At 49.8% G+C, this 22,276-nt stretch overlaps 2 protein-coding genes across 2 annotated transcripts; one reads left to right on the top strand and one right to left on the bottom strand.

The window, feature by feature from the left end:
• The first annotated feature begins 11,685 nt into the window (after positions 1 to 11,685).
• Positions 11,686 to 20,114, top strand: LOC123182710 (respiratory burst oxidase homolog protein A). The gene is made up of 14 exons (XM_044595368.1): positions 11,686 to 12,521; positions 12,622 to 12,781; positions 12,897 to 12,945; positions 13,631 to 13,744; positions 15,510 to 15,932; positions 17,007 to 17,390; positions 17,465 to 17,560; positions 17,636 to 17,751; positions 17,896 to 18,063; positions 18,141 to 18,300; positions 18,525 to 18,722; positions 18,807 to 18,935; positions 19,108 to 19,186; positions 19,380 to 20,114. The coding sequence occupies exons 1-14, from the start codon at positions 11,801 to 11,803 to the stop codon at positions 19,487 to 19,489; spliced, it is 2,907 nt and encodes a 968-aa protein (XP_044451303.1). The 5' UTR covers positions 11,686 to 11,800; the 3' UTR covers positions 19,490 to 20,114.
• A 215-nt stretch (positions 20,115 to 20,329) lies between these two features.
• LOC123182712 (anthocyanidin 5,3-O-glucosyltransferase) lies at positions 20,330 to 22,052 on the bottom strand. Its single transcript, XM_044595369.1, has one exon. The coding sequence runs from the start codon at positions 21,907 to 21,909 to the stop codon at positions 20,416 to 20,418; it is 1,494 nt and encodes a 497-aa protein (XP_044451304.1). The 5' UTR covers positions 21,910 to 22,052; the 3' UTR covers positions 20,330 to 20,415.
• Between the last annotated feature and the right edge of the window lie 224 nt (positions 22,053 to 22,276).

The raw sequence follows: 22,276 nt of genomic DNA, 5'->3' as shown, positions 1-22,276 counted from the left end.
TGTAAACAGAGAAAAGAATGCGCAAACGGGAACACATATTACATAGGAAGGTGAGGCCAAAAGATTGGGTTCTTCTTTCCACGCTTAGATGTGGTTTGCGTTAATAATTATTAAAAGAAAGTAAATTTTGTTTTCTAACTTATAAAAGAAACTGTAGTCGATGAATCAGCTAATACACAATGAGGTCTTGTTCCAGTTTGATGTACCTAATTGGAATACATAACTAATTGTGCATGATCTTGGCAACCCGAAGCACTAACATCTTTCAGCAGTTGGCAGAGGGCGTCATCTTTGGTTGCCGTTGCTTTATCCATCGTCACCTGGGAAGAAGCTCTAACTGGGTTAGGTTTCTCTCGGGTTCAGACTGCTGTTAGGTACGTAGATTAGATAGATCGATGGCAAGGCCGAAAGCGATCTTCTCCGGACACGCCGCGTGACATCGTTTTCTACCCAGCATGGCCGATCTGTTGCTTGATCGTTGTCACACGGGATGCAGTGCGCTGCTACATGCAAAGAAATTTAGCTAGGCCGGCCGTTGAGTGCTCAGATTGATCACACGCCTAGCCGGTAGGCCGGTGCAGTGTGGTATACTGTATCGTATAAAGCATGCGTACGTAACCTCGGCTGCCTGAGATGGACCCTCGGACGGACGTCTCAGGTTGTTGCTGATGAGAAGCGTCTCTAGGAGGGGCACCTGATGACGGACTTGGGTGTGCTTCTAGATTTGGTTGATGCGCGTCGAACAAGCCAGTGGAGCTTAGTGGCAGCGAGCGACCGAAAATGTTGAGCGTCAACAGACTTGTTAGGCTCGGCTTTGTATAATCTGCAATGAGAAGGTAGGCGTAGAAACATGCTAAGGTTGGTTGCCAAACCGTAATACAGACAAAAGATTGTCTTGCGGGCGGCATTATCATAATCCACCGAAACTACTGCTAACTTTGGCTGCATTCTACGTACATTTCCACGTACAATAAAGTAGCACTATTCAGTAGAATCCCCCGCGTCGCCCCGCCCGGGCGACTCGGGGGCGACCACCCTCCCGCCGCCGGCGTACCCTGCTCCTCTTCCTCCATCCCTCGCCGCTGCATGAGGCTGGCGCCAGGCAAGCCCGTGGCGCAGCCGGGGACTGCGGCGGCAGGGCCCTTGCTGCTCCGCCTACCGCTGGAGAGAGATTGGATCTGGGGCGGCGGCCCTTCCGGCGAGGCCCCTCCATGCCGGCGAGAGGCGGGACTGGCGTGGTGCCAGTGGTCCGGTCAGACGGCCGACGGATCTTCGATGGACCATGGCCTGGCATGACTGCTCTGGCGGCCGGCGGCGGCGCCAGATCTGGCCGCTGTCATCTAGCCCCGATCGGTGGGCTTCTCTCCTGTGGGTTTCTGGCGGTGTCGGCGTGGTTGCTGGGACCCTGGCCGTGGGTGAAGCTGGTGGAGGAGATCCAGATTGGGGGAAACCCCTTGGTCGGCCCCGGCTGGCCGCGCCGCCGATGACGCTCAAGGGCGCCGCTTTTCTTCTTGGAGACATCGGTCTATGTCTGCTCCTTCATCCCCCCTCCCCCGCCTCTCGGGTGAAAACCCTAACTCCGGTGGGCGGCGGCGGCGGCCTTGATGCCGTGACCTTCCAGAAGGCGCCGCCTTGAGGGCTGAGTGGTGGTGGGCATTGTGTGGGTCATTGACGTTTGCTGGTGATGGGCACTGCTTTGAGGGAAACCTTAGGATCTAGTCTTCCAGATCGGACGATGGCGGTACTGCGGTGCCGTTTCTCTCCTGGGAGCATCGTTTGTGGAGCAGCGCTGGAAGACAGAGTCAGGAGGTGGAGCGGCTCCGTCTTGCACGAAGCTTTGGTCGAGTTGTCAAGTCATGCCTGGCCGACAGGTGCTACGCTGAGTCATGCCTGGTTGGCAGGTGCTATGCACGACAGATCTTCGAGAGTCTTCTCGTCTGGACGGACGAGCGCAGGGCGGTGGCGCCGTTGGGCGCAATGGTGGCATCGACGGATGTCCGGACTAGTAAGGATGATGCGGATCTTCCTCCTGAAGATGGGTCAGTGGTCCAATGAATATGGCAGCTTTTAAAACGTGTGCATGTGATGTGCGTTTTAGGTCTGCTGCACCGGTTGTTAGTCCCGATACGTTATGTGGATGGATCGGCGGCAACACCGGTTTTAGAAATGGGGAGTGAGAGCACTCCTCATTATCGAATTTGTAGGTGTGGGTGATGACTTCGGATGATTTGATGTATATTTTTTCATACATTTGTGGAATGATTAATAAAGATGACTACATGCATCGTTTGATACAGAGGCCGGGGGTTTAACTTCTTTTAAAAAAAACGTACATTTTCACGTACTCCTTATTTGTTTTGGAGGCAACTGCACTATATGTAGGACCTAAACTGATGCGTCGAAGGTGGACTGCAGAGGAAATATGCATAAGGTGTTTGCTAGTTTGTGCGGGTTCAGGCCTCCTGGAGGTCCGAAGATATACCGAGCACTTAGCCTACGATGAACAAATCTGTCGTGAATGATGGAATGTGCGTGCTGTTGGGTGATGAAGGAGTGGTGGGATCCAGGAATCGTTGGGCAACTTCCCCTCTCACGGTGATGCACGCACATGACTTCATCCAAGGTCTCCCCGTTGCGAAGTCAGACATTGAACATGCGTGCTACTCTGCTTGCTAGTGATACCCAGGTCAACTAGAAACTCTACTTTATGTTATTATGCCCCCCGTACATCATCTCCTGTTCTTCTACATGCCCTAGATCGATGCAGTTTGATACAGTGATATTACCTCCGTAAAAAATATATAACATCGTTTAGATCAGGAAGTACTAGTTTGCTTCTCTAAAAATATACACCCTGATTTTATTGTCGCAAGAGCCAGTTAACAACTCCCTCCGTGAAGCTTGCAGAGAACGTCTTATATTACGGGGCGGAGGGGGTAGAACCTTATTGCAAAGAGACGCGAAAAGGATTTGACATGGCAATCCGCCAACGTGCATCTCTGTTAGCTAGCTACAATTTGTCCTCCTGGCTTTGATAAAGCAGAGAGGATTTGACATGGCGATGCATTGACCGTGCTTGTCAAAATGTCAATGCCCAACTGCCATGTTTATTTTTCTGGAGAATCTTGAGAGATGCTAGTGGCGTACGAACACGATCTTTATTTGACGCACGTATATGATTCATGAGCTGGCAAAGCCTAATCATGGGAAGCTGGTTGAACATTTCCTCGTCGAATCGGCAGATCACAAGGTGCTAACAACTCGGATTTCTCGTGTCTTAGCACACAGATCTCCTCGCTTTTTTCCTCCGTCGCAGTCACTCCGCACGGGCAGAAGGATCAAGAGCCAGAAGAAGTACGCCTGTGATTAGGCTCTTCTGGCTCTTGTGATCATGTATTTATTTATTTTTTAAAGGAAAAAACAGTAGAAAAAGTCTCATTTGTTTTAATCCAATCGCCATCTATTTTCCCGCACAAATGGACAGCAAGAGCCGTCGACAGAGAAAGCAAAAAACACATGCATGGTTCCCTCAAAAAAAGAAAAACACATGCATGGTTTTTCTTTGCTCCTGTGCTTTCGAAAAGGTGTGTTGTTTCGGTGTTCTTGTATGTTGTTGATTGTTTTTCTAACCACTCGTTTCAAGTGGTCAAGTGTTCACGCCCTCCAATATCGACCCTCAAATTACCCGTAAATGTCGGACCAAGTTATTCGCATGCATTTTACCACCCAACGCGAGACCCACTTGTTCGCGGAGGCGTACGATTGTCCAAAATCTCGCAAACCAGGGGAGCTTTGCGGGTGTTCGGACAGCCGCCACATACGCGTCTGACACCCTGGTCTCACCCAAAAACATCATCCGCGCGCAAATCCTCTCTCGCGTGAACGCTCCTCTGCTTTTTGCACTGCATTTATGCCGGTCCAGAGCAGCACGTTCATGCCGGTCCAGAGCAGCACGTTCATGCCGGTTAGAGCGGATGTGACCCGTCATTGGAGGTGGCATTGAATTGGCGTGGCGTCCAAGAAACCAACCCCGCCGCCCGTGCCACGTCCGAACTCCGCACATGTTCAATATCGAAGGGACGTGACGTCATGGCACAGGATGAGACGACTATTGCTCGGGCGACGCCGTCACCTTCTTTGCAGGACTCTCTCCGCCTACGCCTTAAGGTTCGGTGACGCTAGGGTTATAGAGATATTAGTATGCGGTAACCCGAAAGTTGTTCGGAGTCCCGGATGAGATCTCGGACGTCACGAGGAGTTCCGGAATGGTCCGGAGGTAAAGATTTATATATGGGAAGTCTTATTTGGTCGCCGGAAAAATTTCGCACTTTATCGGTATTGTACCGGGAGTGCCGAAAGGGGTCCGGGGGTCCACCAAGGGGATCCACCAGCCCCGGGGGGGCACATGGGCTGTAGGGACTGCGCCTTTGCCTATATGGGCCAAGGGCACCAGCCCCAAGAGGCCCATGCGCCAAGAGATAAGAAAAAAAAAGGAGAGTCCTAAAGGGGGAAGGCACCTCCGAGGTGCCTTGGGGAGGAAGGACTCCTCCCTGGCCGCACCCTTCCTTGAAGGAAGGGCCAAGGCTGCGCCCCCCCCCTCTCCCTTGGCCCTATATATAGTGGGGGGAAGGGAGGGCAGCAATACCTAAGCCCTGGCGCCTCCCTCTCCCTCCCGTGACACCTCTTCCTCCCCGCTTGCGCTTGGCGAAGCCCTGTCGGGATCCCGCTACTTCCACCACCATGCCGTCGTGCTGCTGGATCTCCGTCAACCTCTCCTCCCCCCTTGCTGGATCAAGAAGGAGGAGACGTCGCTGCTCCGTACGTGTGTTGAACGCGGAGGTGCCGTCCGTTCGGCGCTAGGATCATCGGTGATTTGGATCACGACGAGTACGACTCCATCAACCCCGTTCTATTGAACGCTTCCGCTCGCGATCTACAAGGGTATGTAAATGCACTCCTTCCCTCTCGTTGCTAGTAAACTCCATAGATTGATCTTGGTGATGCGTAGAAAATTTTGAATTTCTGCTACGTTCCCCAACACTTGGATCACTAAAAGTAAAATGTAGAGTCTTGAGTTTTAGAGCTTGAGTCAATCTTTTGTCCTTAGCATTTTAAGGGGTCCACATTCCTGATCCATGTCATGCCAATCATTGAACTTTCCTGAAATATTTATCTTGAAATATCATTAGCTCAATGAGCTATATGTTGTTAGGAATTACCAAAACCACCCAGGGATAGTTGCACTTTCAGTCTCCCCCTTTTTGGTAATTAATGACGACATATAGATCAAAGCGTCGACAAATGATAATAAGGTTGAAATACATCGTCGCTTTGAGAAGTATGTGGAAAGAGCTCCCCCTAAATTTGTGCATTATTTAAAATTTGCTTTTGAATGCAAATGCACAATCGATTAGGATCATGGGTTACTCTTCCATGTCACATACATCTTGGTGGAGCGCTCAAAATGATAGAAATTAAAAGCATGGACTCATCACCAAGCAAAGTGAATGATCATATATGGGATATAAGAGATAATATCATCCAAGCAAGCATTAAAGTAGCATATGATCAAACACATGATCATACAGGTATCTCACATACATACATAGAGTATCAACCAAGCACACAATAAAGTTCAACCAAACAGCAAGTGAGACAAAGAAGCAAAACACTCTCTCTCGAAGCCTATGATCTATACATTTCTCCCCCTTTGGCAACAAGTTACAAAAAAAATCGAAAATGCATAGTGCTATGCGTCTCTCAGGCTTGGTCTTCGGGAGGTGGTGTAGAGAGAACTCCAAGGATGAAGGCATCAGTTGTTGTAGTTGGAGCTGGTGGAGTGGCTGCTGGAGGTGGCACTGAAGCTGTAGCTGCTGATGCTGACGATGTAGCTCTAGTATCTGGTACTGGCTCTGCAGCAGACCTCTGACCTCTAGGCACTTTGCGAAAAGCATCTGTAGTAGCCTTCCCCTTATTCTCTTCTGCTTCCTCCTGGAGCTGCTCAACTGCCGTCTAAATCTCAGTGACTTTCAGATCAAGTTCATAAAACTTGGTCTCTATGATCCTTTCCAAGCTCTTCTGATTCTGAGTCAGGGTGGCCAAGCCCTTCTCAATCCTCAATGTAGCTTGAATCAGATAGGCTAGTTGATCTTGTTTGCTCTTCAGGAACACTTCATATGCCTCCTCAATACTTGGCATCTTTGCAACTTTCTCTGCCTTTGCATTTGCTCTCTTTTCTTGTGCTTGCACAGATGAAGGTTCATCCTCATTCATCACAACTGTGTTGTCTTCAAAATCTGGGTGCAAGGGTAAATGCTCCTTGTCCAACAAGTAAGTCCCTGTGCCCATCTTTGAGTTGATGAGCACCTGAATATGTGGAGCATACCCACAAGATCTTTTCTGGTCAGCAGCTGTCCTCTTGATTGTCTCAACAATCAGACTCATGACCTTGAATTTCTGAGGGATATCAAATATTTGCAGCAAGTTGATGGAATGTCCTCTAATCATCTTGTGATCTCCAGATTTGGGTAACAGGGTATGCCTTGAGATGGTGTTGATAGTAGGCTGACCAGACAATAAATAGTGTACAGATCCAAACTTGTGTCTCTCCAAAGCCTTGTCTGGGATCTCCTTGTACATATTTGTTGGAAATATGCCCTAGAGGCAATAATAAAATAGTTATTATTATATTTCCTTGTTTATGATAATTGTCTATTGTTCATGCTGTAATTGTATTAACTGAGAACCGTAATACATGTGTGAATGCATAGACCACAACATGTCCCTAGTAAGCCTCTAGTTGACTAGCTCGTCGATCAATAGATGGTTATGGTTTCCTGACCATGGACATTGGATGTCATTGATAACGGGATCACATCATTAGGAGAATGATGTGATGGACAAGACCCAATCCTAAGCATAGCACAAGATCGTGTAGTTCGTTTGCTAAAGCTTTTCTAATGTCAAGTATCATTTCCTTAGACCATGAGATTGTGCAACTCCCGGATACCGTAGGAATGCTTTGGGTGTACCAAACGTCACAACGTAACTGGGTGGCTATAAAGGTGCACTACAGGTATCTCTGAAAGTGTCTGTTGGGTTGGCACGAATCAAGACTGGGATTTGTCACTCCGTGTAAACGGAGAGGTATCTCTGGGCCCACTCGGTAGGACATCATCATAATGTGCACAATGTGACCAAGGAGTTGATCACGGGATGATGTGTTACGGAATGAGTAAGAGACTTGCCGGTAACGAGATTGAACAAGGTATCGGGATACCGACGATCGAATCTCGGGCAAGTACTATACCGGTAGACAAAGGGAACTGTATACGAGATTGATTGAATCCTCGACATCGTGGTTCACCCGATGAGATCATCGAGGAGCATGTGGGAGCCAACATGGGTATCCAGATCCCGCTGTTGGTTATTGACCGGAGAGTCGTCTCGGTCATGTCTGCGTGTCTCCCGAACCCGTAGGGTCTACACACTTAAGGTTCCGTGAAGCTAGGGTTGTAGAGATATTAGTATGCGGTAACCCGAAAGTTGTTCGGAGTCCCGGATGAGATCCCGGACGTCACGAGGAGTTCCGGAATGGTCCGGAGGTAAAGATTTATATATGGGAAGTCTTGTTTTGCTCGCCAGAAAAGTTTCGCGCATTATCGGTATTGTACCGGGAGTGCCGAAAGGGGTCCGGGGGTCCACCTGCCCCGGGGGGGGGCACATGGGCTGTGGGGTGTGCGCCTTGGCCTATATGGGCCAAGGGAACCAGCCCCAAGAGGCCCATGCGCCAAGAGATAAGGTAGAGGGAGAGTCCTAAAGGGGGAAGGCACCTCCTAGGTGCCTTGGGGAGGATGGACTCCTCCCTGGCCGCACCCTTCCTTGGAGGAAGGGCCAAGGCTGCGCCCCCCTCTCCCTTGGCCCTATATATAGTGGGGGGAAGGGAGGGCAGCCACACCAAAGCCCTGGCGCCTCCCTCTCCCTCCCGTGACGCATCTCCCTCCTCCCGTAGCGCTTGGCGAAGCCCTGTCGGAATCCCGCTACTTCCACCACCACGCCGTCGTGCTGCTGGATCTCCATCAACCTCTCCTTCCCCTTGCTGGATCAAGAAGGAGGAGACGTCGCTGCTCCGTACGTGTGTTGAACGCGGAGGTGCCGTCCGTTTGGCGCTAGGATCATCGATGATTTGGATCACGACGAGTACGACTCCATCAACCCCGTTCTCTTGAACGCTTCCGCTCGCGATCTTCAAGGGTATGAAGATGCACTCCCCTCTCTCTCGTTGCTAGTTAATCCATAGATTGATCTCGGTGACACGTAGGAAAATTTTGAATTTCTGCTACGTTCCCCGACAATATTTGCCATGGAATTGTGGTCTTTCTTCTTCTTGGCATACACATCCAAATCATCCTCATGTTCTTCTGGGGCATTGATCAACTTGGCCCATTCTTCAACAGTTGATTGGTACCTTGTACCTTCAGACATCCATACTATCCTTCCATCAGGATAGAAATGAGCAGTGGAGTAGAATTGCATGATTAGCTCATCATTCCATTTAGTGAGCTTCTGTCCAACAAATTTATCAACTCCACAAGCTTTGAAGCTTTCATGTACACCTGTGAAGTGATCTTCATTCTCATCAATATATTCCCAATCAACCCACTTCATATCACAGACAATTGGCTTTTTGTCAAGCAGAATGGTCTCATAGAAATCTTGCTGTTCTTTGGTGTGGAACCTGTAGTCCACAGCAGTTCTCCTTCTCGCAGCATAAGGATCAGACTGTCTCCAAAGTCTCAATCATGCATCCTTTCTGATGTTCCCTCTGCCACTGGATGAGTGTCATTGTGATATGGAACCTTTGGCTTCAGCTTTCTTAGCACATGGGCTTCATCATCTTTTTCTTCAACCTCAGGCACTGGGGCCTTGTTCTTCTCTTCAGCTGGGATGTTTCTGGTGCTTCTCTTGGGTTTACAAGGCTTCTGAGCTTGAGCTGTTGCTTTGGGAGCAGTTTTGGGCTTTGATGTTGCAGCCCCTGACTTGATAGTATCTCCCATAAGCTTCTGAGACTTGGGTGCTGGTGCAGCATCCTCTTCCTCTTCCTCTTCTTCATGGCGTCGTCAGCACAGGCGCCCTATTGTCGTTAGGCTTCTTCTGTCCTCCATATCTATACCTCGAGGTTATGGCACCGTCATGCTCGTCCCCGGTGGTGCGTGAAAGGCCGGACTGCTTCAAATCTTTCACGTGGCGTGATGAGAAAGAAGCTGAAACTTGATTCCCACACTGACTATTGAATTTGAGCGAGCTCCTCCACAACCTCCAAATATGGAGTCTATGAGCTCTATTTTGGAGCGAGCTCCATAAACTATGCCGACTTGAAGGCATATGATCACTCTGTTAGAGTGTCATTTTGGATCAAAATCATCACATTGACAGTTTGTATGGCGACTGGACCAATATGGCTTCATGGTAAAGTTGCTCGTACCTCCAACAACTCATTTGCTTTTTCAACAACATTGAGTTGTACTTTCAACATTTCCCCGCAAAAGAAACACATTCTCAGCAACATTTATACGAGTAATGTTCAACATTTTATTTGTACTTTCATCACCCACAATTCGTATTTTCCATTCATAATCATGGCAAAAGATATGACATCACCCAAGTTTCCATTCATAATCATGGCAAAAGATATGACATCAACAGTTGATGCACAACCTTACACTAGCAAGTACTCCCTCCTTTCCCAAATATAAGTCTTTTTAGACACACAAATGGACAACAACATACGGATGTATATAGACATATTTTAGAATGTAGGTTCACTCATTTTGCTCCACATGTAGTCACTTGATGGAATCTCTAGAAAGACTTATATTTGGGAACAGAGGGAGTAGCAACGATATCACATGAATATTCTCTCCGGTGGAACCACTTTGTTCCGTTTGTCCTCGTCAACCAAATCAAATAATGTCTGTCAAGCTTGGAACTAGCTCGGGCATCTTTAACGCCAACTCTCAAACCGCCCGCAACCGTGTAGTCTGGACGTGTTTTGCCATCCAATGCGGTCCTGTATCCATCCGTGAGTCGGCCCAGACGTCATTTTCTCCCCAAACCGCGCGGGAGGGGGGGGGGGGCTTTGTAGGAGTCCGGACTGCTGCCACGCAAGTGAATCTGGCCCACCCAAAATCCCTCTCCCTCGTCCGCATGCGTTCGTCAGAGCGTTAGCTCCGCGTTCATTCCGGCCAAGAGCAGACGCGACAGGTCACTAGAGTCGACATTGAAGCGGCTCGCCTGCCGAGAGCATCGCTCGTTGCACGCCTGCTGCGCACGCCTTCTCTTTGCATTAAACGACATCCATCTGTCCGCATACCTCCATTAAACTAGCGCGTGTGACGGGGAACCTACTCCGGCGCCCCGAGTGCCACACATCAGTCCCTGTGCTGGACGGATGCGGTGTCCGGTTTTGGAGTCTGCGTTGGAGATGCCGTTACTTATTACTCACTTACATTATACTACCTCGTTATCCCACCAAAACACGCTTAAAGTACAAATAAGCCCGGCCGCATTGTTGCAATTGCGTTCATAGGTGTGCATGGTTTTCTACGGATCACTCACTCACCACTTCACCGGCCACCCGCGGTGGTCGTCAGCCGCAGCCTTGTTTCCCAGAGAGAGCAGAGCATTATTCCTCAGGAAACGGAACCATATGGTGCCGTCACCACGTACGTACGTAGTGCACGCCCAGAGAGAGAGAGAGAGAGAGAGAGAGAGAGAGAGAGAGAGAGAGAGAGAGAGAGAGAGAGAGAGAGAGAGAGACCTCGCTGGGGGCCAGGAATGTTTTGGCGGAGGCAAAGCCAATGATCCGGTGCTGGAGACCGCGGCGACAATCGTGGCCACCAAAGGCGCTGCTCAGCTCGCCCCCATGTTCGCCCTCATCATGGCGCGCCCTCTATCTCTCTATCCATCGCTTCTATCCTGGCAGGCAGCGCATGCGATGCGCCACCGTCCTCGACCCGTAGGTGCGCGCGCCCCGCCCACTCAAGCTCGCTGACCGACCGGCAACCAGCTCGCTCGCAAGTCGCCGCCGGGGCACGCAACGAAAACGAAGCGAGAGCGTCGCGATCGCACGCCACGGCACGGCGCGGCGCGTCGCGAGGTGCCGCTCGACGATACGCGGCGCGCGCCGGGACGTGACGGCGCGCGCGCGGGCAACGCCGGAGCACGCCATGCATGGCCACGAGCGGTTCACGCGGCCACGTCGCACCGCCGCCCGCCGGGTCTCCGCCTTGACCAGCTTTACTACTACCACGGTGTGAAAGTGAAACCTCAGCTGCTCCTACGACTTACCGCTACATGGTGCTGGTCAGCAGCACCGGGAGTCGGGTCGTGCACTCGTATTTCCTGGAGATCGGCGCGGCCAGCTTGGCTTTGTCGTCACTAGTACCACCACTATTAACCAATCTTTTACGGCGGCTGGCCGGCCCGGGATATTCATGTCTGCTCTTTTTCTCCGGCCACAGCCCCCATCCACACGCGCAGTGGAACGACAAAGCCTGGCTGGTGAGCACAAAGCTTTAGGCTACGCTTAGCTAAGCGAGCGAGCCAGCCAGTAAGTACTACTACAGCGCGTAGCATTAGGTCGCCTTCGTTGGACTGTTGCGTGAGCTATATCACCCCTCTCGTCTCCTCTCTCCCCCCTCGCTCCCACCCCTTCCCCAAAATCGTCAACCCAGTTTGGTGGGTCGCAGCGCGGCCGTGTCGGGCGGACTGCTCTGCCGGAGGGAAGGAAGGAGCCGTCATGCGGGGGGTCGCCGGCGGTGGCGGGGCCCCGGGCCGGCCGCGGTGGGGCGGCGGCTCGGGCGCCACGACGCCGCGCTCGCTCAGCACCGGCTCCTCGCCGCGCGGCTCCGACCGCAGCTCCGACGACGGCGAGGAGCTCGTCGAGGTCACGCTCGACCTGCAGGAGGACGACACCATTGTGCTGCGCAGCGTCGAGCCGGCCGCCGCCGCAAACGCCAACGCGGCCGCTTCTGCCGCCGCCTCGTCGTCGGGGGCGTCGCCGTCGGTGATGGGATGGAGCGCGGAGCCAACGCCACCGCCCGGGGCGGGCCCGTCGCGGTCGCGGTCGCCGGCGATCCGGCGGACCTCGTCGCACCGGCTGCTGCAGTTCTCGCAGGAGCTCAAGGCCGGGGTGTCCCGCGCCAAGCAAATCTCGCAGGACCTCACCAAGCGCTTCACGCGCACCCAGAGCCGCGCCGCCCTCGCCGAGCCCCCTCAGCCCCCGCCGGCCGCGCACCCGCCGTCGGGCATCGAGTCCGCCCTCGCCGCCCGCGCCGAGCGCCGCCAGCGCGCGCAGCTCGACCGCACCAAGTCCACCGCGCAGCGCGCCATCAAGGGTCTGCGCTTCATCAGCGGCAACACCAAGGCCAGCAACAACGCCTGGATCGAGGTCCAGCGCAACTTCGACCGCCTCGCCCTCGACGGCCGCCTCTCCCGCGCCGACTTCCCGCAATGCATAGGTCAGCTTGGTTGCTTCAAATCTCCCTGCCCTCCTCGCAGCAATCTTCAAGCCGCTTCGCTCGCTCCCCCTCCTAATCCCTAGCCGCATTTGGTTTTCAGGGATGATGGAGTCCAAGGAGTTCGCCATGGAGCTCTTCGACACGCTGTGCCGGCGGCGGCAGATGCAGTCGGACCACATCAACAGGGAGGAGCTGCGCGAGATCTGGTCGCAGATCACCGACAACAGCTTTGACTCGCGCCTCCAGATCTTCTTCGACATGTAACAACCCACACCCCTACAATCCCCAACCAACCTCCTGCCAAATCATTCTGCGCGCTCTGAGTCCGCACCATTTCTCGCCCCGTTAACGTGGTACGGTTCAATCCAATCACAGGGTGGACAAGGACGCCGACGGCCACATCACGGAGGCGGAGGTGAAAGAGGTACCACTACTTACTACTGCTGCTGTTCTTCATACGTAGTATCTCCTTTCCTTTTTACCCCGGTCGCGCTTGGCATTTCTGCTGCTGCGACAGTACAAATTCTTCCATTTTGGTAGTAGCAGAATATTCGGACTACTAGTATATTTTGATGATTGGGCCGTCCATTCTCGCCATGTCCTTGTCTGCTGGTTGTCTGCAAGCTTGCGCTCCAGGATTCACGCATAAGAACCGTATGTGTGGATTGGGAAACATTGCCGACTAATCAAGGCCCCCCACCCCCAGCGAGACTGGCGGGGGAAGAAACCATCATCCCTGGCCGGCGCCCACGCACCAATCTCTTTCTACATGAGCTTTTTCTGTTCTAGAAACACGGGAGGAAGGTTACGTAAATTTACCACGGATGGCGATGGAAGTCAGTCGTGAAGGGAAGACCAGATCGAACGCAACAGTAGTTGGTGGGGGGCGTTCCCGTCAGGCTGGCCAGCTATTATAATCCGTTCAACAGGGGGGACTTTTTAATCAGAGATTTAATCTAATCTATTGTGTTCCGTTGATGTGATTGTGACATTGTGTAAAGGGCCTAGCCAGGTTGTGTTGTTTGTTCATCGTGCCTTTTTCCAAGCTGTGAAAAGGACGGTTCCTGAATCCTGATGATTAAAGGTGGCAATTTGCTTTGTGTTTCCAGATCATCATGCTAAGTGCGTCCGCGAATAAGCTGGCGAGGCTTAAGGAGCAAGCAGAGGAATACGCCGCGTTGATCATGGAGGAGCTAGACCCCGAAGGCCTCGGCTACATTGAGGTATAAACTATGGATTCCTTCTGGCTTCCCGTCACTATCCTCTGTGTTCCTTGAAATTTTGCTTCTCAAGACAGCAACGCTATTGTTGCTACTGGAAAACAAAGTTCTGTATATTTTTATTCCTGCCAGTCAAATGCCATTGCTCTCCTCCAGCAAATATCCTAGATATCATTCTATCTTTGTTTCTACTTCTGCCCTCGTCCACATGTCTATTTTAACATACCCAAAGGTTGAACCAATAACCATCTTACTTGCTGGCCAGTCTGGGATACAAGTTCCCGTCGTGTGTCTCTCAATGGTCAATGCTTTGCTGTCGGTTCACTTTCTGGAGCTCTAGCTCCATTCCAAACATATGGAAAATTGCAGTTATTCGTAATAGAGGAAACTGGAAACCACGGGCCTGGAGCCCTTAGGTCTTCAGAAAAGAGACATCATTAATAACTGTACTTGAAGTCATATATTTTGGTTCGCTGAAGAAGGGGCTTCCTCTTTAAGCAACATCAACGTAGTAGATGCAGTAAAAGTGTTGTGGTGATTGACATGTTTATGCTGAAAATTGACACAACCAAAATAGAATAGTAACAAAGAACCCTGATCATGCTTCCCTTGACGACCACCTGTGCTTCAAGCTGGTGAGCACCTGTATAGCAGAATATCAAGTGTAGTTCAGTCCGAATCTTCTCATAATTTGCCGTCTTCAAATGAGATTTTCCACATTGCACATCTGACTGTATGTTGCTTAATTCTAGCAAGAAAGGTGTAGTTTATCTTTGCCATCCACACTGAAACCTTTTTGATCCTATCAAGAATAGAGACTGTTGCTGGCAGGAGCCTGTGTCATCCATAGTCAAATTATATCCACCGTCCCGCCTGATGTTGCATTTGTGAGACAGCGACGGCACATTACCCTAATCAAATACAAGGCTCAGTGCCCAGTATCACTTGTTGTAGAATTGTTGTTCTGATATCGCCAGGGTTACAATTACTTTTGACCTTCATTAGGCGCCAAGTCTTATTTGTCTTATTTAGTGGACAAAGTAATTATATCCACATCAAATACTCAGCAGCCTCACTTCTGTGCTATACCTAATATGCAGTGCTTTAGTTCCATTTAAATTTCTTATGTGTATGCGTCTCTTCTAGGCTGTGTTTGTTTGGGAGACTGTCGAAGTGTAGCACTTGTACAGGTGGATATTCAATACGATGCCCCTCTTTCTTAGGATGGAGTTATTGCGTGCATGTTCCCCAAGATTTAGCAGGTATGGTGCACTCATATGGGAGCCATGTGTGCCACCAGATGCAATCATAATCTTGTGGGGCCTTCTATAGTTTGGTGGGCTATTTGACTTTCTGTTCTCAAACTGATGTGCACCGTTAACCTGCCGTGTATTTCCTGATCAGTATAACTATGGATAATTTTCGACTGTTGGTTGGGTCATATGCTGTTTTAGTTAGACAACACAATGGCCTTTCATTGTTAACTCCACTACGGTTAATTACCTGATAATATTATGGTGGTTGGATAAAAGTGTGTTCTGTGCTTTTAAAATTGAAATGTTCACACGTTGAAGTGATATATCATAAGATCATTTGGTTATCACTTTAAATGATTATAATTTATATAATTGTCTGGTTTATCGATAGGCCAAATTGATGGGACTTATTACCAGCAAATATTGTAGAAAAATGTGCCAGTGTTTCTTGAGGCCATATTCTACTTAATGTTGGGACACATTAAAAACACTGTTTGTGATTGTCATTGCAGCTTTGGCAGTTGGAGACGTTGCTACTGCAGAAGGATACATACGTGAACTATAGCCAGGCCTTGAGCTACACAAGCCAGGCACTGAGCCAGAACCTTGCTGGCCTAAGGCACAAGAGCCCGATCCGAAAAATGAGCAGCAAATTAAGCTATTATCTGGAGGACAATTGGAAACGCCTCTGGGTACTTGCACTGTGGATTGGGATAATGGCTGGATTGTTCATTTGGAAATTTATCCAGTACCGCAATCGGTACGTATTTAGTGTGATGGGCTACTGTGTAACAATTGCAAAGGGGGCTGCTGAGACCCTTAAGCTGAACATGGCACTCATCCTCCTACCTGTATGCCGCAACACCATTACTTGGCTGCGTAATACAAGAGCTGCACGGGCATTACCGTTCGATGACAACATCAACTTCCATAAGGTTAGACATTAGACCCTCATTGCTTTTGTTATTGTTTGTTGATTTCTGCGAAATTAATCCATGTCCAACTGTCCAATAAATTTCCTGCAGAATTTCCTTGTTCTGAACAGACCCAGGATATATTTTTGTATGTGTTGGAAAGATATCTCTCCACACTTTCATTATCCGTACCTAGTTTCTGTAGACCGCAGTGATTGATCTTAATACATGTGATGCAACAAAATTTGGTTAAATACATGGGTCCTTCCCATGGTTGATGGTTCCTACATGTGGGTCTGACATCACATGTGCCCAACACTATGGAGGGGACATAATAGAGCTTAGTTAATAGACGACTCCCCCATACTTTCTGTCTGAAAGCTTTCTCTGGCGTCCCGATAATTGGTGCAGTTTAGAAAATGGGTTATGAACTTGAAACAACAATCATATTTTACCTGGTTGCTGTTTAAAATCATTTTATTGGCTCCTGTTATCTTATGTTTTGTTTTTAAATTAAGCTATGGGATAGTCATTCTTTTCCATCAGCAGTATTTGACTTACACAAGCTAGTCATGCAAGTTCAGATCCTGAAGGCATGCTTTTATATGAGTGTTAAAGAAACAACCTTTGGTCACATATACTCCCTCCGTTCCAAAATAATTGTCGTGGTTTTAGTTCAAAATTGAAGCAATACCATGACACTTATTTTGGAACGGAAGGAGTAGTATATAAGCTCTGTACCCACCTAAATTAAGAGGATGAGAGAAGCTGAAACTTGGTACCATACAGAAGTCGGATGGCCATGATTAGAATGCAGCTGTCAGCTGACAGTAATAGTTGGGCTGTAAAGCTGGCTCATCCGAAGCTCTTCTCATCAGCTAACTAATGCATGGACAAGCTGTGGTCCAGCTCATTTTCATTTGAACGCACAAAATGAAATAATGTAATAAACAGAAATAATCCAGGTGTATAATGTGATCATTAGTTGTGCCTAATGTGTCTGTTATCAACTTACCATTCGTACTCTAGGCTAATTTGACACATAATGATATAATGGTTACAGCTAACAATGAACATTTTGTGTTGCCATGGCAGACTATTGCGGCGGCAATTGTGGTTGGTGTTATCCTTCATGCAGGAAACCATCTTGCATGTGATTTTCCACGGCTTATAGATTCCTCAGATGAGACGTATGCTCCACTGCGCCAGTACTTCGGGGAGACCAAGCCAACATATTTGGCTTTAGTCAGAGGAGTGGAGGGTGTAACCGGAGTTATTATGGTTGTCTGCATGCTCATTGCTTTTACTCTAGCAACCAGGTGGTTCCGTCGTAGCCTGGTGAAGCTTCCCAAGCCATTTGACAAGCTAACTGGCTTCAATGCCTTCTGGTACTCCCATCATCTGTTCATCATTGTATACATATCACTTGTTATTCATGGAGAGCGTCTATACCTTATCCTGGATTGGTACAAAAGAACGGTTAGTTTATATCTTTTCTTCTCCTTTACTCTCTTTACCTGAATAATTTTGTAAGCACCTAATCTCTTTTGCAGACATGGATGTATCTTGCAGTCCCTGTTGGGTTATATGTAGGGGAGAGGACTCTGAGGTTCTTCAGGTCTGGCAGTTACTCTGTCCGGATATTGAAGGTCAACCCACATTAAATTTGAAATTTGAGTTCTATTTCCATGTCTGGTACGCTGACACATACACTTGCTTTGCAGGTGGCCATATATCCTGGTAATGTTTTGACATTGCAAATGTCTAAGCCACCGACATTCCGTTACAAGAGCGGGCAGTATATGTTTGTTCAATGTCCAGCTGTTTCACCATTTGAATGGTACATGCCTTTTAATTGTAAATAAACTACAGTTGGAACAAAAAAAATCGCTTTTACACTATCTAGTATGTTTATGTACAGTTTATTTGTAGAATAGGTATGCATTGCACTTCATTCAATCTCAAATACTCTTACCCTTTTCAGGCATCCCTTCTCGATAACTTCAGCACCCGGGGATGATTTTCTCAGTATCCATGTCCGACAACTTGGTGACTGGACGCGAGAGCTCAAGCGTGTATTCTCCGCAGCTTGTGAGCCACCTATGAATGGGAAAAGTGGCCTCCTTAGAGCAGATGAGAACACCAAAAAAACGTATGGCTATCCTTCTTATTCAGAGGCAATAATATGTTTGTGCAATCGGGATCTTGATAATTATTTTCAAAATGCAGTTTCCCAAAACTTTTGATTGATGGACCGTATGGTTCTCCTGCACAAGACTATAGCAAGTATGATGTTTTACTACTTGTTGGGTTAGGAATTGGTGCAACTCCTTTCATCAGCATATTGAAAGATCTGATTAACAACATCATCAAAATGGAGGAAGAGGATGTAAGCGAATTTTCCGTGTACCCTACTACAATTAGAACTACTATTGATTCTTGACAGACTATACTGCAATCTATATCATGTTTCCAACTGGCGTCTTCCTTATACCCTAACCGCAGGAAGAATTATAATATTCAGTGATTTATTTATCCATCTATTTGTGCTACATTTTACCAAAACTATGAAAAACTAGGCTAATTAATTAACTCATCAACCTATATTTGCAGGAAGCCTCAACTGATCTTTACCCACCAATCGGACCCAGTAAGGCATCTGTTGACCTTGACACCCTTATGAGGATTACGTCAAAACCAAAGAGGGTTTTTAAGACAACAAATGCTTACTTTTATTGGGTGACACGCGAGCAAGGCTCTTTTGATTGGTTTAAAGGAATCATGAATGAGATTGCTGAACTAGATCAAAGGGTAACTATCAGCTAAGCCTTTTTCAAGTGACACACTGTGTTTGCTCGCAATTTAGTTCTTACAGCTGTCTTTCTTCAATACTAGAATATCATTGAGATGCACAACTATCTCACAAGTGTTTATGAGGAAGGAGATGCCCGGTCAGCACTCATCACAATGCTGCAAGCTCTCAACCATGCCAAGAACGGCGTCGATGTAGTGTCTGGAACTCGAGTAAGTCACAAGTTATGACATGCCAATTGGCCTCATGCCAGTCTTAGTATTAGCAGTATTAATGTTCGAATTTTGCTATATTATTAGGGTGAGATGTGGAAAAGAAACATGTTAGCATGCCTGTTGAGTTAATTTTATGTGCTCGCTATTTACTGATATACTGATTTCGCAGGTGCGGACACATTTTGCAAGACCAAATTTTAAGAGGGTGCTGTCTAAGGTAGCCTCCAAGCATCCTTATGCCAAGATAGGTAAGATACTAATTAAAGCTTTGCCTTTTCATGCTTTTAGCTGCGAAATAGTACCCATCACCACGTTTTAGTACTTCACTCAAGATGCAATACAGCAACATAAATAGCACAGTTCTGGCTGTCCAAGTAATTTGGGTATGAACTTATATAATGTGATCATTGCAAAGAAGGTAACTGCTACTGTTTCTTGCAGGAGTGTTCTATTGCGGAGCTCCGGTTCTGGCGCAGGAACTAAGCAACCTTTGCCATGAGTTCAATGGCAAATGCACGACAAAATTTGAATTCCACAAGGAGCATTTCTGAAACCAGGTAAACCGCACAATAGGAAATTAACACAGGATTGTGTTGTATGTATGTCGTCTTTGCTTGTTGCGCGCCAGACTTTGGGGAGCAAGGGAAAGAATCACCTAGTGCTTTGTCGGTGCACTGATTGCCAGTTACGCAATGTTACTCAAGAAAGGAAGCCGGGGATCAGCTGGTAGTACATACATTACACATCAATCATGGATTCAGAAGTATATATCACTGTCGTGCTGGTGATGACCGCACCTCTGTAAAATCTCCTATATGCGGATGCGGAGTCGACACAAAGACACTGATCTCCTGAATATGGTTTATGGTTTTGACTACATGCTGGGTGATGTGATGTAGGACAATAGGGAAGGCCACCACAGGCACAAGGCTAAGTAACTGTGTATATTTGCTTGTAGCTGAGTTGTCAGGCCACAAGTTTGGTTCTTCTCACTTTGTAATTATACAGACGGAAACACAGGCAGGGGGAGTACAGTACAGTTTGATTCTTTTCTTCTCTTTGTATGTAAAAAGTTTAGGTTGGTAGTGATTGGGTCCGGATTGAGGACATGAATGGACTACATTCGAGCTTGTGTTGTTTGTTGTGCCACGATAGGATAACATGCATTCTTTTTCATGGGGTTGTGTGATGTTGAGACCCCTTCTCGTTTTTGTTTGGACTTCTGTGTGATACATGTTGCTGATGATGTATGGAATACGATCATATTTGAGAAGGGGGTCAAGTTCTTCCTCCCCCATGAACATGGCCATTGCTGTCGCGGTTCGACGGCTATCACCTTGCCGTCACCGCGACAGCGATCACCTCGCCGTCAGAATTCATCGACGATAATCTAAGTTATGTTTTTTTTCATTTCACGTGATATGATTCGACAAAACTGTAACACGACGATAATCTAATCGAAGTTCTATATCAGGCTCTAAAGATCTCTAAGAAACTCAGCAAACGCCGTCCGGGATGCTCCGCCTTCGTCCAGCGCCTCGAGTGCCTTCTCCTTGGCAGCCATGGCTCGCTCCCGCAGCGCCCCCCCGCCCCTGGACTCAATCACCCACCGCACCTTGGCCTCCACCTCCGCCGCCGCCACCACCTCCCCGTCGTACCCGGCCATCTCCACGCCGGCGCCCATCTCCTCCACCACGAACACCTTGTTCTGCCTCTGCTCCGCGTACAGCGGCCAGCAGATGAGCGGCTGGCCCGCCACGATCGCCTCCAGCGTCGAGTTCCACCCGCAGTGCGTCACGAAGGCGCCCGTCGCGCGGTGGTGCAGCACGTCCGCCTGCGGCGCCCACGACTTGACGACCAGGCCGCGGCCGCCGGTCCGCTCCAGGAACCCCTCCGGCAGCAGCGCGGCGAGGTCCGGCTCGCCGAGAGCGTCCGCGAGCAGGTCCGGCCCGCCGTCCGCGCTGCGCGGGCTCTGCACCACCCACAGGAACCTCTGCCCGGACCGCTCCAGCCCGGCGGCGATCTCCTCCAGCTGCGTCTTGGGGAAGGTGCCCATGCTCCCGAAGCAGAGGAACACGACGCTCTTCTCCGGCTGCGCGTCCAGCCACGCCAGGCACTCGTGCTTCTTCTCTTCACCGCCACCGCCGCCGGCTGAGATCATGGGCCCGGCGCAGTACACCGGCGGCGTGGCGCGGCCGGGGACGCACGCGCCGTCCCTGAGCGCGCGCAGCGCCCTGTCCTCCAGCCACTCGAACGTGTTGATGACGATGCCCCGGGACTCCGGAATCCGCTCGAACGCGTGCAGGAAGCTCTTGTACACCTCGTTGTGGCGGTCGAGCGCGAGCCCGGGGAGGTCGGTGGGCTTGAAGGGGCGGTTCCCGGGGAAGGAGAGCGGCGCGTCGCCGATCTCGCCGAGGCTGGCGTCGCCGATCTGGGCCTGCATGCGCGGGAGGTAGAGGTTGACGGCGAGGCTGCTGGCGCTGCCGGTGTAGAAGACGTAGACCGGCACGCCGAGCTCGGCGGCGACGTCTACGGCGTCCGCGCAGAAGCAGAGCATGTCGAGGACGAGGGCGCGCACGGAGGGCAGCACCGAGCGGAGGTAGTCGCGGAGCGGCGCGTTCATGCGGCGCAGGAGGACGAAGGGGTTGGGCGCCTCGGCGGCGTCCGGGGCCACCGCGTCGGCGTCGGCGTCCGGCGGCGTGGGCAGCACGTGGAAGCGGACGGACGGGTTGGCCGCCGCGGCGCGCGCGACGGCGGCCGAGGTGTCCGTGGCCTTGCCCGGCGGGACGTTGACGATGACGGTGACGGCGAGGCCGCCGCGCAGGAAGAGCTTGGCCAGCTCCACCATGGGCACCAGGTGGCCCACGCCGAGCCCGGGGTTGAGAACCACCGTGTCCCCCATGGCCGGACGCTGCCGCGTACTAGATTCCATGTGCGGGAGCCTCGGAAGAACCGTTTCTCCTAATACCATGCCAGATGACACGATCGGTATTTGCGTTGAGATACCTGATCATCCAAGCTTGTGTTTTTGAATCGAGATAGGTTCGCTGATTGTACTGAACTAACTAGCAGAGTCTTGTGGCGGGCGGCACGCGATCTGAAACTTGTATTCCGGTGGCTGCAAATTTCCAAGAGACGAGACGGGATATTTTGGAGTGAGCAGAGTAAAACCACAATTTCTTTTTTAGTTGGACCCCACAACATTTAGGGTTAGGGCTTTCAAAATTAAAACACCGATCCTAAAAAGAGGGCTTTCAAATACCGTCACATTCTGTGATAGTTACAGATCATCACCGACGTGGGCATTTTTCTCAGAAAACACTAGTGGGACGGACAGT

Source organism: Triticum aestivum, chromosome 1D (genome assembly GCF_018294505.1).
Source record: "Triticum aestivum cultivar Chinese Spring chromosome 1D, IWGSC CS RefSeq v2.1, whole genome shotgun sequence".
NCBI classification, from domain to species: domain Eukaryota; kingdom Viridiplantae; phylum Streptophyta; class Magnoliopsida; order Poales; family Poaceae; genus Triticum; species Triticum aestivum.
This window is presented reverse-complemented; position numbering and strand designations above follow the sequence as displayed.